At 40.0% G+C, this 11,513-nt stretch overlaps 2 protein-coding genes across 2 annotated transcripts; one reads left to right on the forward strand and one right to left on the reverse strand.

Moving 5' to 3' along the window:
* Positions 1 to 1,102: 1,102 nt before the first annotated feature.
* On the forward strand, positions 1,103 to 5,990 carry ctbs (chitobiase, di-N-acetyl-). The gene is made up of 7 exons (XM_070908945.1): positions 1,103 to 1,230; positions 2,861 to 2,999; positions 3,225 to 3,433; positions 3,597 to 3,768; positions 3,858 to 3,955; positions 4,880 to 5,041; positions 5,461 to 5,990. Exons 1-7 carry the CDS (start codon positions 1,117 to 1,119, stop codon positions 5,647 to 5,649), a joined length of 1,083 nt encoding a protein of 360 aa, XP_070765046.1. The 5' UTR covers positions 1,103 to 1,116; the 3' UTR covers positions 5,650 to 5,990.
* Positions 5,900 to 11,374, reverse strand: spata1 (spermatogenesis associated 1). Its single transcript, XM_070908946.1, is given in 12 exon segments — positions 5,900 to 6,440; positions 6,933 to 7,031; positions 7,310 to 7,485; positions 7,797 to 7,922; positions 7,964 to 8,096; positions 8,371 to 8,425; positions 8,525 to 8,690; positions 9,228 to 9,663; positions 9,928 to 9,981; positions 10,180 to 10,297; positions 11,074 to 11,180; positions 11,303 to 11,374. Coding segments are annotated over 12 exon segments (1,680 nt in total). The 5' UTR covers positions 11,363 to 11,374; the 3' UTR covers positions 5,900 to 6,290.
* Between the last annotated feature and the right edge of the window lie 139 nt (positions 11,375 to 11,513).

The raw sequence follows: 11,513 nt of genomic DNA on the forward strand, positions 1-11,513 counted from the left end.
TTCATGACCACAGAGGTCAGGGCGACGGGTCTGTAGTCATTTAATCCTGTGGGCCCTGTTTTTTGGGGGACGGGGATGATGGTGGAGGCCTTGAAGCAGGCTGGCACGTGGCATGTCTCCAGTGAGGTGTTGAAGATGTCCGTGAACACCGGAGACAGCTGATCGGCGCAGCTCTTCAGGCAGGATGGGGAGATGGAGTCTGGTCCAGCAGCTTTCCGGGGGTTTTGTCTCTTGAAGAGCATGTATAGCATTACCTGCTATAATCCAAGCCTGTGTATAATAATTGAGTATATAATTGACTCACTTATTTGAAGCAAAAAGGCATTTCCTATTAAATCTATTAATAGTAGTAATATAACCCCCCCCCCCCCCCCCCTAATTTTCTGACTGGTTAAAACATTTTCTTCTGATTTTTTTTATCTCCCCACAGAAGTGTTACAGACATTGAGTTTGTTGGAATTATGCATATATAATTGATATAAGACCAAAATGAGTAGAGGAAATGAAAAGCCATGAAATGTATGTAGGAAATGAACATTTTCAGCAAATGTATTGAGGCCCTGACTTGAAAACCTCTAACTTGTTTTTGCTGTATTGTAACTTGAAAAAAATGTATTCACTAGTTTTTCTGGAGAGGGCTTGTCCCTTCACTTCAGTACAGTATGTGAGAGATATGTATGAAAGCTTAAAGGCCACATTGGTGACAGCATTGTGCCATGAAGGCTCCACATGTTCTGGATTGGCGAACTCAAACAGTACACTGAAGCTTCAATATGCACTGATATACATGACGTTGAAACCATAATAGACTGTATATTTATTATTATATTATTTATTTATATACGTCTATGATTGAAACCTGTCCTCTAGGTTTTGTTTGACACTACTACACAAGTTTATATTAATGTTCGATGGGAATGAAAATGCAACTCATATATTAATGATAACTTTTTGTATACTTTTGGTTACTTACAGCCTGGAGGTGTACGCTAACCGGAAGAAATTTGAACCACGTCAGCCTCCGTACAGAAGTGATGAGGGTAACGTGATTTGTTGATAGTTCAGACTCCGACTGGACGGACTTCACTCGGTTTAAACCTCCCCCTGCTCCAAAAAATGTACTTGTTTCTTTTGTTTTTGTCGTCGATAGCCTTGGTCTGCAGAGCTGCCGTCTGTCCGTGTGAGAGACCGGAGCTCTGCCAACAGATCCGCGAGGACAGAGACTTTGAGGTAGTTCACGTTAGCTAATTAAGCTAGCTTGTTGAAAACACGACTAAGGGACACAAAATTTCAACGTTGTTGAACTTCCACCTGCAGCACATGACATCGACACATTACTGATGATTTAGTATTTAAACATACTGTTCATCACTGTAGAGCTGCTGCTAATACATAAATTAGCGATTATCAGTAAATTATTTTATACAAGCAAGCTAATTCACTTTGCAAACGTCCACCGGTTTCTAGCTTTAACTGAGATATACTGAAATATCTCCTCTGATAATAGTTTCAGAAGACTGAAAGAAGATACAATAATTAATCAGGTCCTTTTGCTGTTTGTTATAAATTAAAGGAGATGAGGGGGGTTCTGATGGGTGCTGACAATTATTTTACAATTATATCACAAACCTCTTACATAATGGTCATGGCTGTAATAAAATTGGATCTTATGATGAAAGTCTATAAAATGTTATGCTTTTGGTATACTCACCTACAAAACCTCAACTCGAGACATTCATAAACGAATTGATAAATTAAAAATGTCAACTCTACTTTTTACTTTAGGAATTGACCCAACCCTAACACCTAGACCCATTTCATAAAAAATGACTAAAAGTTACAGGAATAATGAGATACATTAGCGCTGTTATAAATGTACTGGCTACATTGCAATATGCAGTGTTTGCTGAACTGATAGTTTATATGGTAAGTTTCAAATTGGGACTGCTGTTCCTCTTTGTCCATGCAGTCAGTGTGTGTTTGGTTTATGATGGTGTGATATTTGACAAGGTTCCCCTTTTTGGGCACATGTGGCCTCTTGGACTTCTGTTAGGTGTCTCCTGTTGCTTCAAAACTCACATATCAAAGTGCTTATTGAAAATACAACCCTCTGTCGCTGTTCAATCATAAATGTTCAATATTTAAAGTTGACAAATACTACTAATAGACTCTTCTCACAGGAGACATTTTGACTAGACAAACACAAGTGTACTTTAATAGCATTAACAGCTGCATTCTAGTTAAATATGCTAGAGCCCTGATTTTGAACACTGGTATGGGTTACTGATACTCTTACAATGGAGTTATAAACAGCTGTGCTTTTACTGTGAGTCAAAATGTCCATTGTTATTGAACTAAATGTGCATCAGCTTTGAAGCAACACAATCTTTTTTTCAGGAAGTATTTGGTGGTGTGTTTGTGTTTTTTAAATTTACCTCACATTATTTTTTGCAAAGTGAAACATCAGTCACTTAATTTACTTTATAGGGTTGGGCTGTGCCAAGTCTACTCCAAGTACCTTTGCCCAAACTCCTCCTTTACGCTACTACTTTTCCAACTTTTTTCGACGCTTTACAGGCTAGACTAAATGATTAATTGATAATCAATAAATGAATTGATAATCAAATAATGGTTAATTGCAGCCCCATTGCAAGCAGAGCTGCAAATAGAAACATATTGCAGTCACACAAGCCTTCAACCCTGCTGTGTTCCTAATAGTTTCCTAACAGTCTCTTACATGTTTCCTTTATTTATCAATAAATAAACCAGTTGCTAAAAGAAAGTGGGACAATAATGGTGTATAAGTATGAGCAGTTAATCTTACAGTCATGTGTCTGTACCGTCTATATGTTTCTTTCAGGTGTTTGTGTTTGACGTGGGTGGGAAGACATGGAAGTCCTACAACTGGAGCATGGTGACGACAGTGGCAACGTTTGGAAAATATGATGCTGAACTCATGTGTTACGCTCACTCCAAAGGAGCTCGGGTTGTACTCAAAGGTAGAGTACATTTCTCTCCTTGCTGCAGTATAAGTTAATGTTGTTGAGTTAGTCCATTATCCTTTCTTTGACCAGTACTTTTATAAAGTTCAGAGGCTAAAGCTACAATACAATATATAGAGGTTAATTCTTTTAACCAATTACTTCCATATTCTTTCAACAGTTCTTTGACCCATTGTCCTCGTAATAATGCCCATGTCTCTCTTTCCTTGTTGGTTGGAAAAGGTGACGTCCCCCTCTCCTACATTGTGGACCAAGAAAACAGGACGGCGTGGATAACAGAGAAGGTCGACTTGGCCAAGAGTCAATTTATGGATGGGATCAACATCGACATCGAACATGCAGTGGAGGAGGGCTCGCCAGAATACTATGCTTTGACAGACCTGGTCAAAGAGACCACTGAGGCCTTCCACAGGGAGATCCCAGGTTCCCAGGTGAAGACAATGGTTTGACAAGGTTCTCATGTTGCTTGGATGTAATCAATTCTGGGAAAGCCTCAAACCCCTCCATCACCCTCAATAGCAATAGCCTCGTCTCAGTCTTATTCAGATCTTGAAAAGATCCATCCCACTGATATTTATCTTATCTTATCTCCAGGTCTCGTTTGACGTTGCCTGGTCACCAAAATGTATCGACAAGCGCTGCTATGACTACGTTACCATCGCTGAATCCTGCGACCTGCTGTTTGTGATGTCCTATGATGAACAGAGCCAGATCATGGGGGACTGTATTGCAATGGCAAATGCACCACTCTCTCAAACACTGAATGGTTTGTTGTCCAGATGTTTAGTAATTAATGAGAATAATGCAGACTTACTCATCACCACTATATGAAATGCCTGTTGTCTTTCTTTCAAGCTTATGACCAGTATTTGAATCTGAAGATCGATCCAAAGAAGCTAGTGATGGGAGTGCCATGGTACGGCTATGACTACCCATGCCTCAACCTGTCCCAGGTGAGATATTGTTCATTTAAAAGCTACACAGTTAAAATTGTGGTTGTTGAATGTTTTTAACGAATAAGTCTGATAATATTCTACATTTTCAGCCATGCTAGCAGCATTGTTCTAGGAATGGCATCTCAACAACTATTGGATGGATTGCTGGGAAATTTGACACAGACATGTCCACCTCAGGATGATATTTAAATATGGTGATCCATTAACTTTTCATCCAGCGCCATCCTCTGGTCAAAAATTGAATTTGTCCAATACTTTGGTTCATGACCAAATAAATACCTGCAAAAAAAATGACATTCCCATCAGCTTCATGTTAGTCATTGAACATGTGAGCATGCTGAAGTTAGCATTTAGCACTGGATGACATGTTTTCATTACCATAAATGTGGGCACTGTAGTTTATTTTGAGTCAATCCCACATACACCATACTGCTGCTGGAAAGGCGCACTGGGGCTCTAAACATGTATTAATCTGTGGCTCAAAATAGTTCCCAACAAATCTTCTTACTACATACAGTGCCCAGTTAATTCATTCAGTAGAAACAAATGGCTTAGAGCTACAGACAGTGTAGAGAAGTCAGAAAGTATTGACAAACGGACTAAGGAAGGCATTGTGTTGGTACTTTTGTTTGTTGACAATGACCAGCCTTATGGTTTAATGCATTATTTAAAGCACTTTCAATTGTCTTACCTTACCTTAAGATTACAATGTTCACAATGAAATTATACAGCCGTACCCAGTTAAAGTATTGAACTCTTTTATCCTTTTATCTTTTCTTATTCGTGATTTTTCTTAAGGATATTTCCTCCATCCCGGACTACTATTATTTACTGACGCTTATTTTATTGTTGCAATATATCGTAAGATGTTCTGTCTGAAATGTATACACAGACATCTCTTAATGTCTTTTCCCAAACCAGGAGGGAACATGTTCTATAACCAAAGTCCCTTTCCGTGGAGCCCCCTGCAGCGATGCAGCTGGAAGACAGAAAACATACAAGTGGATCATGAAGCAGGTCAACATCTCATTCTCAGGCCGGCTCTGGGACAACAAGCAGCAGGCTCCTTACTTCAATTATAAGGTATGTTGTCTTTGTTTATAGTTTATGTCTTAATTCTGCTTTAATTTGCCTAAAAATATACAACTAAGTTTGGGTTATATGTTGCATTGGTTAGCAAAGTGGGCGCCTTTTATTTTAAGATTATTTGTCTGTCTGCCAAGTTCGAGCTCAATTGGCTTTACCTCTTCCCTTCGTAATAAGTTACGACTCAACAAATCAGGCAGGCATTTCAGGCAAGGGCTGTTTATCTGGAGTGCCGGCGTCCACCAGAGCTACCACAGTGTCACTTCCCAAACAAAACAAATTGCCATGTCGAAACAGCCGTAAAACATTCCTGATGAATGCCTTCTTGTTGGGCCTAAAAGTCTTCTCATGCCACAAGATGGTGCCATCATCCATCCTCATTTTATTGTCTATAATCTGCTTTTTTCCCCCCTCAGGACCAGAAAGGACAGATTCATCAGGTTTGGTATGACGACCCACAGAGTATTTGTCCCAAGGCGGACTCGGTAAAATCTAAAGGTTTGAGGGGTATTGGCATGTGGAATGGCAACATCTTGGACTACAGCGATGAACCGGTCGCCAGGCAGCAGACCGTGATGATGTGGAATGCACTGTTAGGATGCTAGCTGGGATACACTTAACACTGCTGCAGAAATTTACATCACCCCTGAGCCCACTGTTTGTTGCTAAGTCAATATATCCCTTTGTAACATTAATGGGGTGTGACTTCCCTCTCAGTTCAGGGGTGCATACTTGCACTTAAGAGTTTATTGTGGCTTTTATTGCTGTTGTCTTTGAATGTATTTACGTCTTCGACATTCCTCTGTGCTAACTGAAATGACCGTGATCCTCTGAAGAAAGACAACCAATCTTTTTAATGTGACGTACACAAACACAGTATTTTTGATTGAGCTTACTGAGATCTGTGCACTTTGTATTTTTCATAAATAAAACATTTTCTGATGAATCTGTAAATCATTGAAGTTACATAACCAATTAAACATTTTAGTTTTAGCTATGTTCCTTTACCAACCAGCTTATAGCACCTGAGAAATCTGAGAAGATAAATCAACAGTATCAACATTGCCAATAAATCACACCAAACAGCACATGAAGTAATAACAAAATGTCGAAAAAGCAACAGCACAAAAATACAAAACTCAGGTACAGTAAGCCATGTAGAAAGTACAACTGCATAACATCAATCATTTTTCAGTTAGTCTTGTGTGTAGAGTTAAGGCCAGACAACAGTCTTACTGATGCGGACTTAGACGGAGGTGCTTTGAACTTGTGGTCTGTCCCGTGTGGTATTTCCAAAGCCTACAGAGGCTGTGAGACCAGGATGAGAGGACTGGCTCTTCTTCTGGGCCAGCTCAGCCTTCAGGGCCCTCAGCTCTGTGGCAGCCTGTTTCCTCAACTACACCGTCATGAAAAAATAACATGGTTTGTTAATGACATTCTCAACCTGATGGCACACCAGCTATTAGGCCTTCAAGCCTGAACAAAGGAACTCATTTAACATTAAATGAGACATTAGAGATGAAGGGTTTCTTGAAATGAAATGTACATGTGTGTAGGCAGAGTTAATATCTGCTTATCAGTGCAGATCTCTGTGTGATTTTGGGCTGTATGAAATATGACTGTTGCGAAGTGGATATAGGGATTAATAATAATAATCAAATAATTATGTATTGACTGTTCAAATATGCTGATTTGCTCTGTAGTTCCCACTAGTGTCAGTGCCATATGTAGAACATTTTTATGGAATAATTGCACTTTCCAGTGTGTGTTACCAATATTTGTAGGATGTTAAAGGGACACAAATGTGTGCTACTTAGCAAATTTTTCCACGTCTCTTTTGTTCATAGGTTATAGAAACAGTTGGAAAGATTCCTAGAAGATTAGTTACCTTTATCTCTGTTACAAGCTTCATCTTGGCGTCCTCTATCTTCCTCTTCAGGTTGTCAATCTCATGGCTCTCTGTCATGATATGAATGATGAGCTCGTTCTGAAATTAATGATCTTACAATCAGTCATTGATCACATGACTTTTAAAGTTTGAAAAAAAAGAGGAAGTAAGGCACAAGGAAAAGCACAGGTGTTGCACTTCCAGGGCTTTGCTGATATGCTTCAAGTCAAACTATATGCTTTGAAAATGGTTTATTGGCAATTCAAAATATCACTCAGTATATCCAATTTCTTTGGAAACTATATAATATTTGAACTTAATCTACTAAAGAATATATTTTAGAAGTTATTCATCCAAATACAGAGATTCCATTTTACCCTTATGGACGATCTGCCCTGTCGTCTTGGCTTCCCTCTGTTATCTCTTGCCTGGAGCTGATGCAGAAGTTTGTTGTAAAACGTCTCCAGCTCTTGTTGTAAGTTTCTCAGGTTTTCCTCCAATGGTGCTGTGGCCTTCTTGGTTTCAAAGTATTTCTTCTTCCAACTGTCCCGTGCTTTACATTGAAGGGGAAGAATTTAGTTACTTTTGACAAATTTGACCTTCTGTTCAAAAATATAAGAATGACATTTTTACTTTCTCTCTGTCTTATTGACACCTGCAATTAAAACACCAGGGATTTTGTCTTCTACAACCTGGTATTAGCTATAAGGCAACGCTTTTGTAGTAGAATATTTATCCTTAAATTGAAGCTAAACACCGATGTATTACATGTTTGTCGAAGCACATAAGGAACAATTATGAGGACAGTTCTTTGGTTCACAGACTGCTGGCAAACTTAAAAACTTAACAGTATTTTATGCTCACCTTGGTTCCTGCGGTGTCTGTTTTGAGCCAACAAATCTTTCCCCTTTCTAAGCAACTCTTGCCTCGTCCACTCCAGCTGCTTTCTGTCCTCCCTCACCACCTTGATTTCCTCGATCAGTTCCTCTCCTAACAGAGACAAACCACGTCAGTTGTGTTAAAAAAAAAACGTTAATTCTTGGTATTTGGCCAAAGTCACCGCTTACTGTCAGCCGTTCTTTGAGTGACCATGGCCACGTCAAGACCTGGTGGTGGAGAGGTACAGCGGACAGGCTGAGACAACACCGCTGGACTTTCTGTGGCCTTAACACAAGCAATAAATACAACAACATGAGTCTTCATCTGATGGGATTTTCATGGACTCTTTGTTCACTTCAGAGACCTCACGCTCTCCACTAGACCCACCTACTGGCAGTGGAATTTGGACTAATCACTACACCAAACAAACTGAACACTTCCTGCTTGTTTTAAAAACCCTGTAAAATCTTTCGCACAGGTTTACGCTCAAGAGGAAAGACTGAAGAAGACATGTTTTAAGGTTGAAAAATGCAGGCACATATATAATACTATACATTACTCCACTTGTTGGTTTACTCCTGATGGACTTCAGTGCATCTTTTAATTTCCCGAGCCTGCAGACAGACACACTGTTAGAACAACCAGCAGTAGTAGTACTAGTTTTCACTGCAGAGTACAAGAATGGCTCTCAGTAATGTTCAGCTGCACAGCACCCGTCTGTGAGGGAAAAGCCTGAATCTCTGTCCTCCAGAGACGGGGCTACTCCTGAATGTCTGGCCGCTCTGCTCTGTCTGTGCTGCGGTTTCTTCTTTCTACAGGTTTCTTCTTTCTCTGGCGACTCCTTCACCCGAGTTGAATCGGCGTCACACCGTTGTAAAGCTGTAGATATATAGAAACTGAAGAGCTTAGTACAGTGATGTGAGATCCACAAGATTAGTTTCAAAAAGGGCTTGAAATATGCACAAATATGTACTGGCAGATGCATAAACCTGGTTAATCATATTAAAAAGTGCCAATGGATCATTTTCAAAGTGACAATATATTTGTCTTTTCACATTAAAACAAATAAAAACTTTATTACCCATCATTTTGAGTCTGTGTTTTTGTCTGAAATGGGCTTTTCAGTGAAGATGATATTTTGCAGCATGATATACAGGACTGAATCGCCATTTCCTTCTCACGTTTACCGCAAGGATATTTAGGCAGCAAAAATGCGAGAGATGTGTGACAAGGTCTGTTCTAAAACATGGTGAATGTCGGCAGCAAGGTACAGGAAGCTGCACTTTCAGATTTGGGCAAGATACCATTTCAAAGCAGATATCCCATCAAGATGAATGTAAAGTGTCAGGCTGCAAATTTGTACAACTAGAGCAGATAATGCATTCTTTGTTGCAGAGCAAAAGTTGTATATTGTACCTTTATTCTGTGAAACAAGCTGTGGTGCCCTCTGATCCTGAGGCTGCCTTGGGCAACATTCCTGCTCTGCCCACTGTAACTTGTTGGAAGAGAGACCCTCTTCTTCATTTTCTCTTTCTGCCTCTGAAGAACTATAGCTCTGCTCCTCATCATCTTCTTCCTCCTCCTCCTCCTCCTCCTCCTCCTCCTCCTCCTCCTCCTCTTCCTCCTCTTCCTCTTCCAGGCTGGGGGTGGGAGGTGGCTGATGGGAACACTGGGGGATGAGGGGGAATTTAACAGGCTCCTTTGTTCCTGCTGGCAGACTGCACGTCTTGGGAGGGTGGTAATAGGTCTGGTGGTCTGGGGAGCTGCTGCTGGTGTCTGGGGTGAGAGACTGGGAGCAAACACTGCTGTCGCTCTCCACAGCGGGCAGCAGGTAAAGCTCCGGCTGTGGGGCCTGTCGACAGATGGCGGCGAGACATTAGTGGAGCTTAATTGGTAGATAATGAAGCAGATGAAGTATTACTGAAATCGGAAGATAACCACATTTCTCTATAATACCAAAAAGGCAAAATCTCACTAAAAATGTTAGAAAATGTCATAACCTTCTTCTTTCTTAAACTTACATCACCCTGATTTTTTTTGTCAGTGATGTGTGAAACTATGCCAAAAAACAGTCACAAATTTTAGAGGGAAAAAACTGTTAAATGATTCTACATACATATGGTGGAGCGAACGTTTTCACTTTCAGATCCCTCTCCTGTTTGCTCTTGACCTGTGATAAGAAAGAATTTGCTTGTTGCAAGAGGCATGGCAGTAAAACCTGTGCTCACTCTCTCTCTCTCTCACTTTAGTGTAGCAGCTTGAATGGTGAACTTGTTAATCAAACTGTCTGCATTGTTTCTTTCTACTGTCTGCCCGTTGAAACACAACCAGCTATAGAAAACCACAGTAAACAGCCAGCTGCACTCACCAGTGCCAAACTGCGCCCCACACATTTCAGGAAGGAGAATTTGTCGATGCTCCTCTCGGCACCAAGAAGAGCTCCCAGCTCGCTCCTCAGAGTTTTCAGGGTGATATCAGGATAAACCCTGACATCACAGTGACGAAAAGCAGATTTTCAGATAACTCAACTGTAATGAAATATAATCGTAAAAAGGTTATAACATGTGTTTTTACACTACTTTTGCAAAGTGACAGCACAGGAGAAACACAGATAACAGAACACAGAACAGTTTCTAGTCTCAGTTTCAGAGGATTTCAGTTACCTCTTACTGTCTAAACGCTGTGAGTAAAAAATAATCCAAATGTTTAAATACTATTATCATATCAAGCTTTTAAAACAAGTATGAGACAGGTGGAAAGTAACAAAGTACATTTATTCACGTGCTGTTCTGTACTTCAAAACATTGAGACACTGACACTTATTGTGAGACTTTGTAGTTTCACTCCACAAGATGTCAGAGAAAAATGTTGTACTTTTTACTTCACTGTGTTTGTCTGATAGCTGTGGTTACTTTGCAGATTAAAACTCTAAACATAGAATGTTCATATGATGCATTTCTATAATTGTAACAATCCAACGGTACATCACAGCACCTTGACCAGCTACGACATTATACTGCTTACATGTTGCAACAATGGTCTAACACTCCTTTACTACAAATGAATGTATGTTAAAATTTAAGAACATTTTTGAATGCAATATACAACTTTTACATGGAATCAGAATACATTACACCACTGAATTACCTGATGACAAAACGTCCTAATCAATGCAACAATGCTGAGACCTGCATGTCTGCAATTAGACTACAATTTAATAAAAATTCTTATCCTCCAAATTAAACATTTCCAGCAGTTTTACCTGATAAAGCCGGCGGATATGAAGCTCTCTATGGCTTCAGCAGGGACTTTATTGAGCTTCACATTCCACTGGTCATCTGGCACATACAGCACATGGAGCTCCACAAACTAAACACAGAAAAACATCACTTTCAGTGGGCATATAATAGCTAGTTGCTGTATAAGTAACTCGAATTCATGGACACAAATAGGCTACTTTTTGCAATGATGCATTAATTCCCCCAACATACCTTGCAACTGGCCGGTCTTCTGTCTTCAGGATATCTCACTGACTCACAAGAGAGCTCCATTTTCAGTCCAGCTCAGAGTAAGAAGAAGAAACAGAGAAAGACTCTTAACAGAGGGCAGATTTCCGCTAGGTTTATTCTCAGAAAGCCTTGTTTTTTTTGCGCTGTGAAGGCGTGGACTGCCAAGTAACAATCCGGTGGAATCAAACACAGT

Source organism: Enoplosus armatus, chromosome 7 (genome assembly GCF_043641665.1).
Source record: "Enoplosus armatus isolate fEnoArm2 chromosome 7, fEnoArm2.hap1, whole genome shotgun sequence".
Lineage (NCBI taxonomy): Eukaryota > Metazoa > Chordata > Actinopteri > Centrarchiformes > Enoplosidae > Enoplosus > Enoplosus armatus.